This window comes from Scyliorhinus torazame, chromosome 14 (genome assembly GCF_047496885.1).
Source record: "Scyliorhinus torazame isolate Kashiwa2021f chromosome 14, sScyTor2.1, whole genome shotgun sequence".
Lineage (NCBI taxonomy): Eukaryota > Metazoa > Chordata > Chondrichthyes > Carcharhiniformes > Scyliorhinidae > Scyliorhinus > Scyliorhinus torazame.
Window position 1 is genome coordinate 197,089,194 of NC_092720.1, and position 20,835 is coordinate 197,110,028.

The following is a 20,835-nucleotide window of genomic DNA, read 5'->3' on the forward strand; positions in this document are numbered from 1 at the left end:
CAGGGCGGGTTGTCATCATCCTCCATGGCCTGCAATAGACACGTGTCCACCCGCAACTGTGTGAGCCCAGGCCGTTGTGCCGCAGGTGGATCGGTAATGGGGGGGGTGGTGTGCATGCGGGTGGGGTGGGTGGGGTTGGGGAGGGGGGTGAGGGTGCTGGGTGGGTGGATGGGTGGGGGGTGGGGGTGGTCGGCTGTTGCCATGGTGTGCGGTCTGTGGCCATACTACCCGATTCCCACGCCCATCTAGTCAATGAAGTGGGCGCCTATCAGTCTGTCCCGTGCCCGCTGGGCCAGCCGGTAACGGTGGACAGCCACCCGCCTGTGCCTAGCCCGTCTGCCCTGACCATTGCCCCCATCCCCCTCATCTGGGGAGGACTGCGCCTGCGGCACATCGCCCCTCTGCTGGGCTATGTTGTGCAGGACGCAGCACACCACAATGATGCGGCCGACTCTATCTGATCGATACTGGAGGGCGCCCCAGAGAGGTCCAGGCACCTGAAACGCATCTTCAGCACACCAAAGCACCTCTCTATCACTCCCCTTGTCGCTACATGGGCATCATTGTAGCGGTTCTCCGCCTCATTGTGTGGCCTCCGTATATGCGTCATCAGCCACGATCGCAATGGGTAGCCCCTGTCGCCCAGCAACCAGCCCCTCAGCCGGGGATGGCGTCCCTCGTACATGCCGGGGATGGATGACCGCGACAACACGTATGAATCATGTACACTGCCTGGGTAACGGGCGCAGACGTGCAGGATCATCATGCGGTGGTCGCAGACCACCTGTATGTTCATCGAATAGGTCCCCTTCCTATTGGTGAACACGGCCCTGTTATCTGCAGGTGGCCGCACGGCGACGTGCATCCCATCAATCGCGCCCTGGACCATGGGGAACCCGGCCATGGCAGAGGAGCCCACGGCCCGGGCATCTTGGCTGGCCCGGTCCACAGGGAAGCGGATGTAGCGGTGCGCCATGGCATATAGGGCATCTGTCACTGCCCGGATGCACCGATGCACCGATGTCTGCGATATGCCGGACAGGTCCCCACTCGGTGCCTGGAATGACCCCGTTGCATAAAAGTTCAGGGCCACCGTAACCTTGACGGACACGGGGAGAGGGTGTCCCCCGCCGTGACAGGTGTGCCAGCAGGTGGCAGATGTGTGCCACGGTTTCCCGCCTCATCCGGATTCTCCTCCTGCATTACCGGTCCGTGAGGTCCTGGTATGACTGCCGGGGCCGGTACACACGGGGCGCCCTCGGGTGCCTCCGTTGCCATGGGGCCGCGACGTCCTCCTCCCCCTCCTCGTCCCCGGCACGGACCCACCCATCCCCCTCCCAGCAAGGACCACCCCCCCATCCTCCTCACCGGCACGGACCTCCCATTCCCCTCCCGGCACGGACCCCCCCCCCATCCCCCTCCCCAGCTCGGACCTCCCATCCCCCTCCCCGGCACGGACCCCCCATCCTCCTCCCCGGCACGGACCCCCCATCCTCCTCCCCGGCACGGACCTCCCATCCCCCTCCCCGGCACGGACACCCCCCCCATCCCCCTCCCCGGCACGGACCTCCCATCCTCCTCCCCGGCACGGACCCCCCCCCATCTCCCTCCCCGGCACGGACACCCCCCCCCTCCTCCTCCCTGGCACGGAGCCCCCATCCTCCTCCCGGGCACGGACCCCCCCATCCCCCTCCCAGGCATGGACCTCCCATCCTCCTTTCCGGCACGGACCCACCTCCCCATCCTCCTCACCGGCACGGACCTCCCATTCCCCTCCCCGGCACGGACCCCCCCCCCATCCCCCTCCCCAGCTCGGACCTCCCATCCCCCTCCCCGGCACGGACCCCCCATCCTCCTCCCCGGCACGGACCCCCCATCCTCCTCCCCGGCACGGACCTCCCATCCCCCTCCCCGGCACGGACACCCCCCCCATCCCCCTCCCCGGCACGGACCTCCCATCCTCCTCCCCGGCACGGACCCCCCCCCATCTCCCTCCCCGGCACGGACACCCCCCCCTCCTCCTCCCTGGCACGGAGCCCCCATCCTCCTCCCGGGCACGGACCCCCCCATCCCCCTCCCGAGCATGGACCTCCCATCCTCCTCCCCGGCACGGGCCTCCCATCCTCCTCCCCGGCACGGACCCACCTCCCCATCCCCCTCCCCGGCACGGACCCCCCCATCCTCCTCCCCGGCACGGACCCCCCCCATCCTCCTCCCCGGCACGGACCCCCCCATCCTCCTCCCCGGCACGGACCCCACCCCATCCCCCTCCCCGGCACGGACACCCCCCCCTCCTCCTCCCTGGCACGGAGCCCCCATCCTCCTCCCGGGCACGGACCCCCCCATCCCCCTCCCGAGCATGGACCTCCCATCCTCCTCCCCGGCACGGGCCTCCCATCCTCCTCCCCGGCACGGACCCACCTCCCCACCGGCACGGACCCCCCCATCCTCCTCCCCGGCACGGACCCCCCCCATCCTCCTCCCCGGCACGGACCCCCCCATCCTCCTCCCCGGCACAGACACCCCCATCCTCCTCCCCGGCACGGACCTCCCATCCCCCTGCCCGGCACGGACCCCCCTCCCCCATTCCCCTCCCCGGCACAGACCTCCCACCCTCCTCCCCGGCACGGGCTTCCCATCCTCCTCCCCGGCACGGACCCACCTCCCCATCCTCCTCCCCGGCACGGACCCCCCCATCCTCCTCCCCGGCACGGACCCCCCCATCCTCCTCCCCGGCACGGACTCCCCCATCCTCCTCCCCGGCACAGACACCCCATCCTCCTCCCCGGCACGGACCTCCCATCCCCCTGCCCGGCACGGACCCCCCTCCCCCATTCCCCTCCCCGGCACAGACCTCCCACCCTCCTCCCTGGCATGGACCTCCCATCCTCCCCCCCGGCACGGACCCCCCTCCCCATCCTCCTCCCCGGCACGGACCCCCCCGTCCTCCTCCCCGGCACGGACCCCCCCCACCACCTCCCCGGCACGGACCCCCCCACCCTCCTCCCCGGCACGGACCTCCCTCCCATCCCCCTCCCCGGCACGGACCCCCCTCCCCATCCTCCTCCCCGACACGCACCCCCCCTCCCCATCCCCCTCCCCAGCACGGACACCCCCCCCATCCTCCTCCCCGGCACGGACCCCCCATCCTCCTCCCCGGCACGGACCCATCCCCCTCCCCGGCACGGACCCCCATCCCCCTCCCCAGCACGGACCCCCCCATCTCCCTCCCCGGCACGGACCCCCCATCCCCCTCCCCAGCACGGACCCCCCCCATCCCCCTCCCCGGCACGGACCCCCCCATCCCCCTCCCCGGCACGGACCCACCCATCCCCCTCCCTGGCACGGACCCGCTGGGGGGTCGGAGAATGACGCCCAAGATGTGTCAGCTGTCTTCTTAGGGGACACTGTTTAGGAAAAGGAGTAGCTGAATTCCCCCTGGTGGCCTGGCCACTGTCCTCCCCCCAAACTAGCATCACCAAAACGGAATTCTCTCTACTCATTACCTGTTTGTCGAACTTTGCTGTGCATAGATTGGCTGCTGTGTGACCTCCAGTACAACAGCTTGGCAAGTTTTTAAATTAGCTTTTCTAAATTATTTGTTTTTTTCATTCCTTTCTTAAGGTTACAAGGCAAATGCGCAAAGTGGACAGGGCAAACTCTCAATTTTGGCCTTGCTCAGGCCAAAAAACAATTCAAATTCAAATTGTACCCAATTCAAGGTCCTCAGAAGAGAGAAACCCAAGAGACAGGCTAACATTAAACACCTCAACTTGGGCTTGATCTGACCCTTGACCTCGGCCAAAATGCCTTTTTTTTTGCAATTTGATCAGCGGAGACAACTTCAATAAATTTGCACCATTTGTAATGGCCATTTTGATGGGTCTGCAATGTTTCTTTGTACTGAAGCTCCATGATGTATGTAGAGAACTTGAATGTTACTGCACTTGTGTGATGGCCATTTTGAAATGTGGTAATGTTCTGTCAGATATTTTACGAGTAAAGTCTATTTTTGAAAGAAAAAGGGTGGGATTCTCCGACCCCCCCGCCGGGTCGGAGAATCGCCGGGGGCGGAATTCTCCGGGGCCAGAGATTTGGCGGGGGCGGGAATCGCGCCACGCCGGTCGGGGTCCATTGGAAGCGCCCCCCCCCCGGCGATTCACCGGCCCGCGATGGGCCGAGTGGCCGCCCGTTTTAGGCCGGTCCCGCCGGCGTAAATTACAACAGGTATTTACCGGCGGGACCTGGCTCGGCGGGCTGCCTCCGGGGTCCTTGGGGGGGGGGGTGCAGGAGGATCTGGCCCCGGGAGGTGCCCCCATGGTGGCCTGGCCCACGATCAGAGCCCACCGATCCTTGGGCGGGCTGTGCCGTGGGGGCACTCTATTCCTCCGCGTCGGCTGCTGTGGACCTCCACGGTGGCCGACACGGAGACGAATCCCCCCCTGCACATGCGCTGATATGACGCCAGCACACGCTGACGCTCCCGCGCATGCGCCAACTTGGGCTGGCCGGCAGAGGCCCTTCAGCGCCGGTTAGTGTGGCGCCAAGCCCTTCCGCGCCGGCCGGTGGAGCGCAAACCACTCCGGTGCCGGCCTGGCCCCTGAAGGTGCAGAGGATTCCGCACCTTCTGGAGCGGCCTGACGCCGGAGTGGCTTACACCACTCCTTTCCGCCGGAGTTACCCGCCCAGCCGATTCCCGCAGAATCCCACCCAAGGTATTTAAATTAGCTGCAAAGTGCTTCTGGGATGTCCTCAGCTTATGAAAGGAGCTAAATAAGTCCAGCTCTTTCTTTCTTGAACATGGGGGCAAATACCACTGGAGGGATTTGAGAATGTTCGTGTCTTAGAATGTTTTAATCAAAATATAGCAATAGCGCATTAGACCAATAGATTGTCATAAAAAGCCAACCGGGCATATAATTTCCTTCACTCAGCCTGGCCTACGTGACATTAGTCCAACGGTAACATGGGTGGATTTAGTCGTATCAAACGATCTAGGACAGATTAGATTCCAGGAATGAGTAAAGAAAACCTATCCTCAGAATTGACAGGTGCTGGTTTAGCAGAGTGGGGTAAACAACTGGCGTTTAATGCAGAACAAGACCAGCAGCGCGGGTTCAATACCCGTACCGGCCTCCCCGAACAGACGGCGGAATGTGGCGGCTAGGGGCTTTTCACAGTAACTCATTGAAGCCTACTTGTGACAATAAGCGATGATTATTAGAATTACGTTGCAGATAGTATCAGTTTTAAAAAGAACAGAAGAAGGGAAAGGGGTGGCAATTCATAGCAACCAATAAAGAAAATAACCTGGAAAAGGAAACCTTCACGACGTCTGGACTGCATGTGACTCCAGTCCCAATGTGATTTCCTCTTAAATGCTTTCATGACTGATCTAGAGATGGGCAACAGATTTCAGACGTGCTGATGATACCCAGATCGTAACAGTAAGAATTTTTTTTTAAACTCTTGGAAAGTTTTTGTGTCAATTTTAACTTTGGGGATGGTACATGATGGGCAATAGTGAGATGACCGCCCCTTCGATACCCACTTAGTGTTTACTTCTGTTGACTTCAATGAAAAAGAAAATCACGTGGGTGTGCAGTAGGTGAATTCACTACTCTTGAGCTCTGTAGCTGGTTTAGCTAAAATATTAACCCTTTTGACACTGCACTTGGTCACTCTGTTCATGCAAGAATCAACCCATTTCCAATCTTGTTTTTCCTTCCTGTTATACCTGAGTCACTGAGCTATATTACGAAATTAAAATGCTTTTAGACTTTTCAACACTTCCCCTGCCAGAGTTATTTTTATACTTCCTCAGCAGATGTAATGATATCAAATAACAGGCATTCCGCACTCTTAAGTTCAAAGCTTTTTGCAATAAGAGTTGACAATGAAGCAGTGAATGTGACATTTAGGACTGAGTGTACAATGGGACAAATAGCTGCTACGCCACCCTCAACATGCCACCCCTTCGCCCAGCCCCTTTGAGATGATTAAACATACTGCACCCCTGTCCCCATCAGTGACTGGCACCTGACCTGTGATGTGGGGAGCCTCTATCCTCATCACCCATCCCTGCCAACAGGGGTGCTGGAGTCTTCTGCAACCGGCTTGAGCGATAAGCTGTGTGGCCCCCTATCCTGTTTCTCCCAGTGTGGCCTACTGTGGTCCCCTCGCTGGGTGGGCCTTGTGCTATCCCACCAGGAGGGTGGCAGCTGTTTGTGTGGTGGGGATGTTCATACTGTGCAGCCATTTGTCTACAGGCTAAGAGCCTGTTGTGCAGGCAGGTCCTACAGATGGGGGTGAGCGAGAGACGCGTGCACTCGCAGGGACCTTAGCTTCACTGTTGTGTGCAGCCTGAGTTTACACGCAGGTTGTGACCGGGAGCTGGTCAGGCTTCCTGATCGGGGGGCAGGTTGGATGGGATCAGGGGTGCGGTGGATGGGCAAGGCTTGGAGACAGCTGGTGATCCTCTAGTTGGGCTATCTGATAGTGTCACTGGCGAGGATTTTACTCTGAGAGGGGCAGTGTGTCTGGGAAGGTCCCAGCGGCCACAGTGCCCCACAGTGCATGTGTCCTTTGCTTGGGGTGGTGGGGGGGGGGGGGGTAGCTTTGCTTCCTCTGCAGTGGGGCAGCACTTCTGTGGAGCGCCAACAATTGAGTATGGCCACACCCATCGCCTTGTCGATACTGCTGGGGTATGAGGCTGGGTGGGTTTCCCCGTGATCAGAAGCCCTCAGAGCATTTGCAAGATTCCCGTCAGCAGTCACCAGTCTCAACAGCCAGTAGGTTGCAGCTAGGGGGTGGAATTAAATGAATTTGTGTCACAATAGGGGTCTCAGCCGGGGCACCCCACTCCCGAGGGTGCACCCCTGTGCCCACGCACTTGCCACCAAGTTCTTCCACACTACTCCCTGAGGTCTAATAAGCCCAAAATGTTTGAAAGGTTTATTTACCTCCTTGCTTCGCCTCAACAGCCATTGCTCCCGGACTTGCACCAATTGACGGGACTCTCGGCTGAGAGAGCTGGATATCGGGGAGCTGGAGAACGGTTTTCCAACCAGGGTGCAAATGACCGATTTTCATCCACCCGCCGGGTGCGAGGCGTGGAGTTCACTGACGGCGGCAGCGAGAGATCGGAGCATCGGAATGGGATGGGTGCCCGGCACCGATCCCATGCTTCGGCACATACTCCGCCGGAAGGCCCTATGCCTCCTTAATCATCTTGCCCACCTGTATTGCCACTTTTGTACTGTGCATTTGTCGGCTGCCAATCCCAGACCCCATGGCTGGGATTCCCCGGTCGCCGTCGCCGTCGCGTTCGGCCGGAGAATCCCCGTTTACGCCGAAACCAGCGTACGAGTACACCGCACGCTGTCGGGACGGCCGCATGAGGTCACCGGAGGCCCTCCCCCGATGCTCCGCCCCCGATGGGCGTAGAACACATCCTTTTTTTCTGTGAATCTGGCCTGGCGGCTTTAGACTGAATCCAGCACCGCCAGGCCGGGGTGGGGGAGAGGGGGGGGAGAGCCGTTCTGCGGGCAGGCGGGGCTTTGGTGGGGGCTGGGGGCACTGGTGGGGGGTAGTCCGGGGGTGGCGAGAGGGATTACTGGGGGACAGCATGTGGCAGGCTGGGTCCGCGCGTGGCCTGCGCCATGTTGCACGGCGCAGCTGCTGCAGGCTGTAGCCACCTGGGTTGGCCACTTGCCGACTTAAAATGGATAACCGCAAAGACTCCAGGGAAATTCAGCCAACACAGGCAAAAACGAGCAAGTGCAGAAATCCTGTGTATTAGAACTTGCAAAAACCAGACAGCACTGAAACTCCCAGCCATCTGCACACTAATGAGCGATCCCCGGGAACAATCAAAACATTTAAGGTGAATAAGGCCAAGCCAGACTCCTCGGCGCCAGCAGGAGCCAAGACAAAGGAAGGTCAACGGACACTCAGGAACCGCCCAGCGATCAGGGAACGGCTCCAGTATTGGAGAAATCGATCCAAGTGATCGGAACGCAGTCCAATCACTTGGAACCAGATACGGGGTCCGCTCCAAACGGCGCGAAGCCCCTCGGGACTATAAAGTAAAGCCCCCAAGTTCAAATCGTCCTTCTTGGCAGGGTCACTCAGCAACTCGAATCAACCCTTGAGAGTGAGCTGCCTAAGCTGCCGCATCAACCAAGTAAGTCTCCAGTCAATGCTCGCTACTAGATAGGGGCTCCTAGCTACAAGTCCATACCAGCTTTTGAATCCTGCAGACTCAGATCGAACGAAAGGCCATTTGTTCCCCTGACCTGGTGGGCCAGTTCCAAAGCTAAGTATAGGCCTTTTAGTGATAGAGAATAGCCAAGAAAGTAGAGTTTATGCATGAGTAGTGATTGACTGTGTATAATAAATGTGTTTTGATTTGAATCTTACTAATTGGTGTGTCGAGTTATTGATCAGTACTTGAACTTGAACCTCGTGGCAGTATCATAAAGATACCTGGCGACTCTGGAGCAAAGGTTATAGAAACAGAGCAAATTCAGTAAAGACCCAACGGGCAACGAATTAAGAGCCAACCGAGGTTAGCAACAAGGCCGCCGCCGTGCGCATACGCGGCCACGAATCCGGCGGTACTCCGGCCGTATCCACAGGTAAAACCGGGGGCTTTACGCTGTGTGGCTGCTAGCCCCCCACCCAATGGGGCGGAGCATCGGTGCAGCTTTTGCACCATTTTCTCTGGTGTAAAACGCCACTGTTCCCCCGCTGGGGTCAGCACTTAGTCTGCAAATCGGAGAATCCAGCCCCATTTATTTTCTCTGAAAGTTCAATTGTTGTTCTGAAATAAACTGCCTCATAATTCTGTTTCCAAAACTACCAGAGTGTCTATTTTTCTTGCGAGAAGTCAGCATCTTTCATTTCCCAATACATCTTACCAAAAGCACAAAAGCATGATCAACAACCTGATCAATAGCCAAAAAAAAAATCAGATTCCGAGCGAAATGAAAGAATTTACATTTCCCTATCGCCTTTTCTGCCCCCTGGACATCCCCGAAGGACTTCACGCCCCAGAATAGAATGGAGCGGACTTTCCATTTTGGTCATAATTGGGAATCTGTGCCAACAAGCATTCGAAATTGTGCTGGTGAATCCAGTTTAAATTGCAGTTAAAACCATTTACACCATTCTACTGTGAACGAATGCAACATAATAGAATTGTTTGTTTTTATTTCTGTTATAAAAAGTACCCCTTGATGTATTTGAGATTGGTGACCTGGCGTAACTCAAATAATTGAACCGAGAATTAATGAGTGAAAAGGATAAGCCTTTGTAATAAGGGTGCACAACCCTCCAGCTGATTTAAAATCACTGAAGGAACTTTAAAAATCGATACTAAACAAATAGTTTTGTTTGGTGTATCGGTATATTAAATACTTTGTGATATTAAAAACAAACGATTAAAACATGCCTACATACCAGGCGAAAAAAAGAGGCAGTTTGAAGAGCTTCTCAAAAGGACTGTACAAAATCATGTACAAAGGGGCTGTGGGTGTGACTTGTTCCGTAGGACAGGCCTGTCGGCAATTTAAAAGTTGTGAAATAACACTAAATGATTGCAGAAATCACCAGCCTATGTGGTTTTGAGCATAACCCATGTTTACAATTTCTGGCACCGAAAGGGCGGCACAGTGGTTAGCACTGCTGCCTCGCAGTGCCAGCGACCCGGGTTCGATTCTGACTTTGGGTGACCGCTTGTGTGCAGTTTGCACTTTCTCCCCGTGTCTGCGTGAGTTTCCTCCTGGTGCTCCGTTTTCCCCCCCCCACAGTCCAAAGATGGGCAGGTTAGGTGCATGGGCCATGCTAAATTGGCCCTTAGTGGGGAGTGGGCCTAGATAGGGTGCTCCTTGGGAGGGTCGATGGGCCGAATGGCCTCCACCTGCACTGTAGGGATTCTACAATTCTATGATTCTTGCGCAGGTTCAGTCCATAGAACCAGGGACGTCATTCTCCGACCCCCCGCCGGGTCGGAGAATGGCCGTAGGCCGCCGTGAATCCCGCCCCCCGCCCCCGCCGAAGTCTCCGGTACCGGAGATTGGGCGGGGGCAGGAATCGGGCCGCGCCGGTTGGCGGGACCCCCCGCTGGATTCTCCGGCCCGGATGGGCCGAAGTCCCGCCCAGAAATTGCCTGTCCCGCCGGCATAAATCAAACCTGGTATTTACCGGCGGGACCAGGCGGCGTGGGCGGGCTCCGGGGCCCTGGGGGGGGCGGGGGGCGATCTGGCCCCGGGGGGTGCCCCCACGGTGGCCTGGCCCGCGATCGGGGCCCACCGATCCGCTGGCGGGCCTGTGCCGTGGGGGCACTCTTTCCCTTCCGCCTCCGCCACGGCCTCCACCATGGCGGAGGCGGAAGAGACTCTCCCCACTGCGCGTGCGCCAGGAAACTGTCAGCGGCCCCTGATGCTCCCGCGCATGCGCCGCATTTCCGCGCCAGCTGGCGGGGCAACAAACGCCATTTCCGCCAGCTGGCGGGGCGGAAATCCCTCCGGCGTCGGCCTAGCCCCTCAATGTTGGGGCTAGGCCACCAAAGATGCGGAGCATTCCGCACCTTTGGGCCGCCGCGATGCCCGTCTGATTGGCGCCATGTTTGGCGCCAGTCGGCGGACATCGCGCCGTTGGGGGAGAATTTCGCCCCAGGTTTCACTACTGTGACCAGTAAATTGAAATGAAATTGGGCTCATCGGTCAGGCTGCAAATTCACTGTAGCTCAGTGGGCTGCGTGGTCAGGGTTTGGCTCAGATATGAAGCCAGCACTCCAACTTCAAGGGCAGCACGGTGGCGCAGTGGGTTAGCACTGCTGCCTCACGGCGCCAAAATCCCAGGTTCGATCCCGGCTCTGGGTCCCTGTCCGTGTGGAGTTTGCACATTCTCCCTGTGTTTGCATGGGGTTCGCCCCCACAACACAAAGAGATGCAGGTTCGGTGGATTGGCCACGCTAAATTGTCTCTTAATTGGAAAAAAATAAAATTGGGTACTCTAAATTTATTTAAAAAACACTCCAACTTCAATCCTCGGGCCTGGCTGTTTATTCTTACCCCAACACGATAGTACATCAGGAACCACAATGAGCAGCTGCAGGACAACGAGGAGGTTGCGTGTAGGGGGGACAGAGGCACCTTCATCCAGATTTTAAACCGAAGCCTCACATTTGGAGGTGAATCATCTGATGAAACAAAAGCAATACATGGTGCAGAAACGAATTGCATTAATGGTGGGAGATCCCTTGAAAACTTACCCTGTCTGTCTGGTCTGCAGGAGCTGAGGTGAGGGTTCACTTGACAGCAGCAAATAGGAGTGGATGTTTCAGTCAGACGTGGTAACATTCATTTGCGAGGTGTTTTAATTTCTCTTTGGGAGCTTGTTCTGTACAAGTCTTTGGGCTGTATTGTATGTGTAATTGTTCCCACCGCAAGTGTGAATGAGGATGTGTGTTAACCTGTGACGGAAAGATTGCTGGGTCACAGTATAGGAACTGCTGGGTTCTGGGTTGGACAGAGAACAGAGCCTGCGCGGAACATTCTGCACCATCAACCCCTTCTCCGCCACCTCCGCCTCAATTCCTGCTTTAAAGAGCCAGCGCTGGAGTGTTGCCCTCCCAACACTTCCATTGACTGTTTTTTGGCACAATGCAATGATCTGTTCACTGGCGCTGAAAACAGGAAGCTCACATGTGAAACTGGCCCTGTTGTTTCATTCGGGGTGGCTCGGCTGTGGGTACCCGGAGCTCACTATGTGCAGGAAAAAAGATCACTTTCAACTGACCAATGTTTTCCTGCTCACCGGTTGTTTCATTTTCCTCTTCGGTAAGTTCCCCCTCTTGTTTTTGCACAACTCCTATCAGCAGTAATTCTATTTCTGAGTTCCCGGTCTGTGTGAGTGTTTTCATCGAAGCTGGTCTTCCATCCCTCGCTGATTTACACTGAAGGAAACTCGGCTATTTCTTCAGATCTTTCATTGCCATTTAAACAGTGAACAGGGAGCTTCCCCGGCACTTTCTGCCTTCAGCTTCCAGCTCCACACTCTGACATGGATCGCTAATATGTAGCTGGGATTTTGTAATTAATTAATTGAACGTCTAACTGTAGCTGGGATTAAATATTGAATTAACAGGAATCTCTGACTGTAGCTGGGATTTGATATTGAATTAACTGGATCCTCTGACTGTAGCTGGGATTTAATATTGAATTAACTGGAATCTCTGACTGTAGCTGGGATTTGATATTGAATTAACTGGATCCTCTGACTGTAGCTGGGATTTAATATTGAATTAACTGGACCTCTAGCTGTAACTGTGATTAAATATTGAATTAACTGGACCTCTGACTGTAGCTGGGATTTAATATTGAATTAACTGGACCTCTGACAGAAGCTGGGGTTTAGTTTGAATTAACTGGACCTCTGACTGTAGCTGGAATTTAATATTGAATTAACGGGCCCTCTCACTGTAGCTGGGATTTAATATTGAATTAACTATAATCTCTGACTGTAGCTGGGATTAAATATTGAATTAACTGGACCCCCTGACAGTAGCTGGGGTTTAGTTTGAATTAACTGGACCTCTGACTGTAGCTGGGATTTAATATTGAATTAACTGGTCCCCCTGACAATAGCTGGGGTTTAGTTTGAATTAACTGGACCTCTGACTGTAGCTGGGATTTAATATTGAATTAACTGGACCCTCTGACAGTAGCTGGGGTTTAATATTGAATTAAATGGACCTCTCACTGTAGCTGGGGTTTAATATTGTATTAACTGGAATCTCTGACTGTAGCTGGGATTTAATATTGAATTAAGTGGACCTCTAACTGTAGCTGGGATTTAATATTGAATTAACTATAATCTCTGACTGTAGCTGGGATTAAATATTGAATTAACTGGACCCCCTGACAGTAGCTGGGGTTTAGTTTGAATTAACTGGACCTCTGACTGTAGCTGGGATTTAATATTGAATTAACTGGTCCCCCTGACAGTAGCTGGGGTTTAGTTTGAATTAACTGGACCTCTGACTGTAGCTGGGATTTAATATTGAATTAACTGGACCCTCTGACAGTAGCTGGGGTTTAGTTTGAATTAACTGGACCTCTGACTGTAGCTGGGGTTTAATATTGAATTAACTGGAATCTCTGACTGTAGCTGGGATTAAATATTGAATTAACTGGACCCCCTGACAGTAGCTGGGGTTTAGTTTGAATTAACTGGACCTCTCACTGTAGCTGGGATTTAATATTGAATTAACTGGAATCTCTGACTGTAGCTGGGATTTAATATTGAATTAACTGGACCTCTCACTGTAGCTGGGATTTAATATTGAATTAACTGGAATCTCTGACTGTCGCTGGGATTTAATATTGAATTAACTGGACCCCCTGACAGTAGCTGGGATTTAATATTGAATTAACTGGACCCTCTGACAGTAGCTGGAGTTTAATATTGAATTAAATGGACCTCTCACTGTAGCTGGGATTTAATATTGTATTAACTGGAATCTCTGACTGTAGCTGGGATTTAATATAGAATTAACTGGACCCTCTGACTGTAGCTGGGATTTAATATTGAATTAACTGGACACTCTGACTGTAGCTGGGATTTAATATTAAATTAACTGGACCCTCTGACTGTAGCTGGGATTTAATATTGAATTAACTGGACCTCAGACTGTAGCTCGGATATAATATTGAATTAACTGGACCTCTCACTGTAGCTGGGATTAAATATTGAATTAACTGGACCATCTGACAGTAGCTGGGATTTAATATTGAATTAACTGGACCTCTGACTGTAGCTGGGATTTAATATTGAATTAACTGGACCTCTAACTGTAGCTGGGATTTAATATTGAATTAACTGGACCTCTAGCTGTAACTGTGATTAAATATTGAATTAACTGGACCTCTCACTGTAGCTGGGGTTTAATGTTGAATTAACTGGACCCTCTGACTGTAGTTGGGATTTAATATTGAATTAACTGGACCTCTGACTAGCTGGGATTTAATATTGAATTAACTGGACATCTAACTGTAGCTGGGATTTAATATTGAATTAACTGGACCCTCTGACAGTAGCTGGGGTTTAATATTGACTTAACTGGACCTCTCACTGTAGCTGGGATTTAATATTGAATTAACTGGAATCTCTGACTGTAGCTGGGATTAAATATTGAATTAACTGGATCCTCTGACTGTAGCTGGGATTTAATATTGAATTAACTAGACCTCTAGCTGTAACTGTGATTAAATATTGAATTAACTGGACCTCTGACTGTAGCTGGGATTAAATATTGAATTAACTGGACCTCTGACAGAAGCTGGGGTTTAATATTGAATTAACTGGACCTCTGACTGTAGCTGGGATTTAATATTGAATTAACGGGACCTCTCACTGTAGCTGGGATTTAATATTGAATTAACTGGACCTCTAGCTGTAACTGTGATTAAATATTGAATTAACTGGACCTCTGACTGCAGCTGGGATTAAATATTGAATTAACTGGACCCTCTGACTGTAGCTGGGATTTAATATTGAATTAACTGGACCTCTAACTGTAGCTGGGATTAAATATTGAATTAACTAGAATCTCTGACTGTAGCTGGGATTAAATATTGAATTAACTGGACCCTCTGACTGTAGCTGGGATTTAATATTGAATAAACCGGAATCTCTGACTGTAGCTGGGATTAAATATTGAATTAACTGGACCCTCTGACAGTAGCTGGGGTTTAATATTGAATTAACTGGACCTGTCACTGTAGCTGGGATTTAATATTGAATTAACTGGAATCTCTGACTGTAGCTGGGATTAAATATTGAATTAACTGGACCCTCTGACTGTAGCTGGGATTTAATATTGAATTAACTGGAATCTCTGACTGTAGCTGGGATTTAATATTGAATTAATTGGAACTCTAACTGTAGCTGGGACTTAATATTGAATTAATTGGACCGCTTACTGTAGCTGGGATTTAAAATTGAATTAACTGGACCTCTGACTGTAGCTGGGATTTAACATTGAATTAACTGGACCTCTGACTGTAGCTGGGATTTAATTTTGAATCAACTGGACCCTCTGACTGTAGCTGGAGTTTAATATTGATATAACTAGACATCTTACTGTAGCTGGGAATAAACATTGAAGTGACTGGCCCTTCTGACTGCAGCTGGGGTTTAATATTGAATAAATGGGACCATCTGACTCGCTGGAATTTAATAATGAATACACTGGAACCTCTGACTGTAGCTGGGATTAATATTGAATTAACTCAACCCTCTGACTGTAGCTGGGATTTAATATTGAATTAACTCGACCCTCGAACTGTAGCTGGGATTTAATATTGAATTAACTCGACCCTCTGACTGTAGCTGGGATTTAATATTGAATTAATGTGACCCTCTGACTGTAGCTGGGATTTAATATTGAATTAACTGGACCCTCTGACAGTAGCTGGGGTTTAATATTGAATTAACTGGACCTCTCACTGTAGCTGGGATTTAATATTGAATTAACTGGAATCTCTGACTGTAGCTGGGATTAAATATTGAATTAACTCGACCCTCTGACTGTAGCTGGGATTTAATATTGAATTAACTGGAATCTCTGACTGTAGCTGGGATTTAATATTGAATTAACTGGAACTCTAACTGTAGCTGGGATTTAATATTGAATTAATTGGAACTCTAACTGTAGCTGGGATTTAATATTGAATTAACTGGAACTCTAACTGTAGCTGGGATTTAATATTGAATTAACTGGACCGCTTACTGTAGCTGGAATTTAAAATTGAATTAACTGGACCTCTGACTGTAGCTGGGATTTAACATTGAATTAACTGGACCTCTGACTGTAGCTGGGATTTAATATTGAATTAACTGGACCTCTAACTGTAGCTGGGATTTAATATTGAATTAAGTGGACCTCTAACTGTAGCTGGGATTTAATATTGAATCAACTGGACCCTCTGACTGTAGCTGGAGTTTAATATTGAAATAACTAGACATCTTACTGTAGCTGGGAATAAACATTGAAGTGACTGGCCCTTCTGACTGCAGCTGGGGTTTAATATTGAATAAATGGGACCATCTGACTCGCTGGAATTTAATAATGAATACACTGGAACCTCTGACTGTAGCTGGGATTAATATTGAATTAACTCAACCCTCTGACTAGCTGGGATTTAATATTGAATTAACTCGACCCTCGAACTGTAGCTGGGATTTAATATTGAATTAACTCGACCCTCTGACTGTAGCTGGGATTTAATATTGAATTAACCCGACCCTCGGACTGTAGCTGGTATTTAATATTGAATTAACACGACCCTCTGACTGTAGCTGGGATTTAATATTGAATTAATGTGACCCTCTGACTGTCGCTGGGATTTAATATTGAATTAACTCGACCCTCTGACTGTAGCTGGGGTTTAATATCGTATTAATTGGACCTCTCACTGGAGCTGGGGTTTAATATTTAAATAACCAGACCCCTGACTGTAGCTAGATTTTAATATTGAATTAACTGGACCTTTAACTGTAGCTGTGATTTAATGTTGAAGTAACTGGACCCTCTGACAGTAGCTGGGATTAAATATTGAATTAACTGAACCCTCTGACTGTAGCTGGGATTAAATATTGAATTATTTGGACCCTCTGACTGTAGCTGGGATTTAATATTGAATTAACTGAGGGCGACATGTGGCGCAGTGGTTAGCACTGGGCCTGCGGCGCTAAGGACCCGGATACGAATCCCGGCCCTCGGGCACTGTCCGTGTGGAGTTTGCGCATTCCCCCATCTCTGCGTGGGTTTCACCCCCACAACCCAAAGACATGCAGGTTAGGTGGATTGGCCATGTTAAATTGCCCCTTAATTGGAAAAAAAAATAATTGGGGATTCTAAGTTTTAAAAAAATATATTGAATTAACTGGACCCTTTAATTGTAGATGGAATTTAATAATGAATTAACTGGACCTCTAACTGGAGCCGGGGTTTAATAATGAATTAACTGGACCGTCTAACTAGAGCTGGGTTTAGCAATGGATTAACTGGACGACTGACGGTCGCTGGGATTTAATAATGAATTAACTGGACTACTAACAAAAGCTGGGGTTTAATATTGAATTAACTGGACCTCTAACTACAGCTGGGGTTTAATATTGAATTAACTGGAGCATTGAACTGTAGCTGGGATTTAATATTGAATTAACTGGAACTCCATCGAGAGCTGCGATTTAATATTGAATTAACTGGACACTCTGACTGCAACTGGAATTTAATATTGAATTAACTGGAACCTCTGACTGTAGCTGGAATTTAATATTGAACTAACTGGAACCTCTGACTAGCTGGAATTTAACATTGAAGTAACTAGACACTCTGTGGCTGGAATTTAATATTGAATTAACTGGACCCTCTAACTGTAGCTGGAATTTAATATTGAATTAACTGGACCTCTAACTGTAGTTGGGTTTAGAAATGAATTAACTGGAATCTCTGACTGTAGCTGGGATTAAATATTGAATTAACTGGACCCTCTAACTGTAGCTGGGATTTAATATTGAATTAACTGGACCTCTAACTGTAGCTGGGATTTAATATTGAATTAAGTGGACCTCTAACTGTAGCTGGGATTTAATATTGAATCAACTGGACCCTCTGACTGTAGCTGGAGTTTAATATTGAAATAACTAGACATCTTACTGTAGCTGGGAATAAACATTGAAGTGACTGGCCCTTCTGACTGCAGCTGGGGTTTAATATTGAATAAATGGGACCATCTGACTCGCTGGAATTTAATAATGAATACACTGGAACCTCTGACTGTAGCTGGGATTAATATTGAATTAACTCAACCCTCTGACTAGCTGGGATTTAATATTGAATTAACTCGACCCTCGAACTGTAGCTGGGATTTAATATTGAATTAACTCGACCCTCTGACTGTAGCTGGGATTTAATATTGAATTAACCCGACCCTCGGACTGTAGCTGGTATTTAATATTGAATTAACACGACCCTCTGACTGTAGCTGGGATTTAATATTGAATTAATGTGACCCTCTGACTGTCGCTGGGATTTAATATTGAATTAACTCGACCCTCTGACTGTAGCTGGGGTTTAATATCGTATTAATTGGACCTCTCACTGGAGCTGGGGTTTAATATTTAAATAACCAGACCCCTGACTGTAGCTAGATTTTAATATTGAATTAACTGGACCTTTAACTGTAGCTGTGATTTAATGTTGAAGTAACTGGACCCTCTGACAGTAGCTGGGATTAAATATTGAATTAACTGAACCCTCTGACTGTAGCTGGGATTAAATATTGAATTATTTGGACCCTCTGACTGTAGCTGGGATTTAATATTGAATTAACTGAGGGCGACATGTGGCGCAGTGGTTAGCACTGGGCCTGCGGCGCTAAGGACCCGGATACGAATCCCGGCCCTCGGGCACTGTCCGTGTGGAGTTTGCGCATTCCCCCATCTCTGCGTGGGTTTCACCCCCACAACCCAAAGACATGCAGGTTAGGTGGATTGGCCATGTTAAATTGCCCCTTAATTGGAAAAAAAAATAATTGGGGATTCTAAGTTTTAAAAAAATATATTGAATTAACTGGACCCTTTAATTGTAGATGGAATTTAATAATGAATTAACTGGACCTCTAACTGGAGCCGGGGTTTAATAATGAATTAACTGGACCGTCTAACTAGAGCTGGGTTTAGCAATGGATTAACTGGACGACTGACGGTCGCTGGGATTTAATAATGAATTAACTGGACTACTAACAAAAGCTGGGGTTTAATATTGAATTAACTGGACCTCTAACTACAGCTGGGGTTTAATATTGAATTAACTGGAGCATTGAACTGTAGCTGGGATTTAATATTGAATTAACTGGAACTCCATCGAGAGCTGCGATTTAATATTGAATTAACTGGACACTCTGACTGCAACTGGAATTTAATATTGAATTAACTGGAACCTCTGACTGTAGCTGGAATTTAATATTGAATTAACTGGAACCTCTGACTAGCTGGAATTTAACATTGAAGTAACTAGACCCTCTGTGGCTGGAATTTAATATTGAATTAACTGGACCCTCTAACTGTAGCTGGAATTTAATATTGAATTAACTGGACCTCTAACTGTAGTTGGGTTTAGAAATGAATTAACTGGAACCTCTGACTGTAGCTGTAATTTAATATTGAATTAAGTGGACCTCTAACTGTAGCTGGGATTTAATATTGAATTAACTGGAACCTCTGACTGTAGCTGGAATTTAATATTGAATTAACTGGAACCTCTGACTGTAGCTGGAATTTAACATTGAAGTAACTAGACCCTCTGTGGCTGGAATTTAATATTGAATTAACTGGACCCTCTAACTGTAGCTGGGATTTAATATTGAATTAACTGGACCTCTAACTGTAGTTGGGTTTAGAAATGAATTAACTGGAACCTCTGACTGTAGCTGTAATTTAATATTGAATTAAGTGGACCTCTAACTGTAGCTGGGACTTAATATTGATTTAACTGGAACCTCTGACTGTAGCTGGAATTTAACATTGAAGTAACTAGACCCTCTAACTGTAGCTGGAATTTAATATTGAATTAACTGGACCTCTAACTGTAGTTGGGTTTAGAAATGAATTAACTGGAACCTCTGACTGTAGCTGTAATTTAATATTGAATTAAGTGGACCTCTAACTGTCGCTGGAATTTAACATTGAAGTAACTAGACCCTCTAACTGTAGCTGGAATTTAATATTGAATTAACTGGACCCTCTAACTGTAGCTGGGATTTAATATTGAATTAACTGGACCCTCTAACTGTAGCTGTGTTTAGAAATGAATTAACTGGAACCTCTGACTGTAGCTGTAATTTAATATTGAATTAAGTGGACCTCTAACTGTAGCTGGGATTTAATATTGAATTAACTGGACCTCTAACTGTAGCTGGGTTTAGAAATAGATTAACTGGCCCCTCTCTGAAGGGGGGGGCATGGCTGCCTAATGGTTAGCACTGCTGTCTCTGGCGCTGAGGTACCTGGCTTCAATCCCGGATCACTGTCTGTGTGGAATTTGCACATTCTCCCTGTGTCTGCGTGGGTCTCACCTCCACAACCCAAAATGTGCAGGTTAGGTGGATTGGCCATGCTAAATTGCCGCTTAATTGGGGGGGGGGGGGGGGGGGGGGGAATTGGCTACTCTAAATTATTGAAGAAAAGAAACTGGACCCTCTCATAAGTCCTGAATAGAATGTCAACTGTCCTTGAGTGAGTATGTTTCAGAACTTGTCAACTTGGAAGAAAAGGCTTCACATTTGGAGACTTCAGTAGAATGCTTACATAGCATTCAAGGAGTGAGTAATAAATGTTGGCCTAGATTGTAAAGCCTTCCTTACATGGATAAAAGAAAGTACAAAGCATTTACACTTGAAAATTGCAGAAAAGTGCTATAAATTCATCTTGTCCCGTGCAGCATATTCAGCTGCTCCTTCAATACAATTGCAATGCTCTTGATATTTACAATTTATATTCGCTATCAGGCTTGCAGACTGAGGGCAAAACATTTCAAATTGAAAAATTACAGGAAGTGCAGGACCTTTTCTCCATAAGGCAGGTTGCATTCTGAGCTGCCCCGGTATAATTTCCACCCCTCCATATTTGCAATGTACACTCCATGTCAGGCCTGTGGGGTTCTGCAATGATCCAGCCGCTCAGTGCATGATGGCTGAAAGGTCTTAAACAGCGACTATTCTCCATTGGGTCTCTGTGGCAACTGCCCCAAAGATTTAGTGC

The 20,835-nt window shown here is 49.6% G+C and overlaps 1 protein-coding gene and 1 long non-coding RNA gene across 3 annotated transcripts in view; one reads left to right on the forward strand and one right to left on the reverse strand.

Moving 5' to 3' along the window:
• LOC140390326 (uncharacterized) overlaps positions 1-11,420 on the reverse strand; it is a 55,387-nt gene extending 43,967 nt beyond the window's left edge. The window contains exons 1-2 of one of the 2 annotated variants that reach the window (XR_011934612.1): positions 11,279-11,420; positions 11,079-11,206 (exon numbers count right to left, since the gene is read on the reverse strand). This is a non-coding gene — a long non-coding RNA (uncharacterized lncRNA). Of the gene's footprint in view, positions 1-11,078 lie in introns of both variants that reach the window. The other variant, XR_011934611.1, reaches the window with a different exon arrangement.
• A 254-nt stretch (positions 11,421-11,674) lies between these two features.
• LOC140390325 (uncharacterized) overlaps positions 11,675-20,835 on the forward strand; it is a 32,245-nt gene continuing 23,084 nt past the window's right edge. The window contains exon 1 of the mRNA XM_072475386.1: positions 11,675-11,846. Coding sequence (XP_072331487.1) covers positions 11,675-11,846 — 172 coding nt within the window. The remainder of the gene's footprint in view (positions 11,847-20,835) is intronic.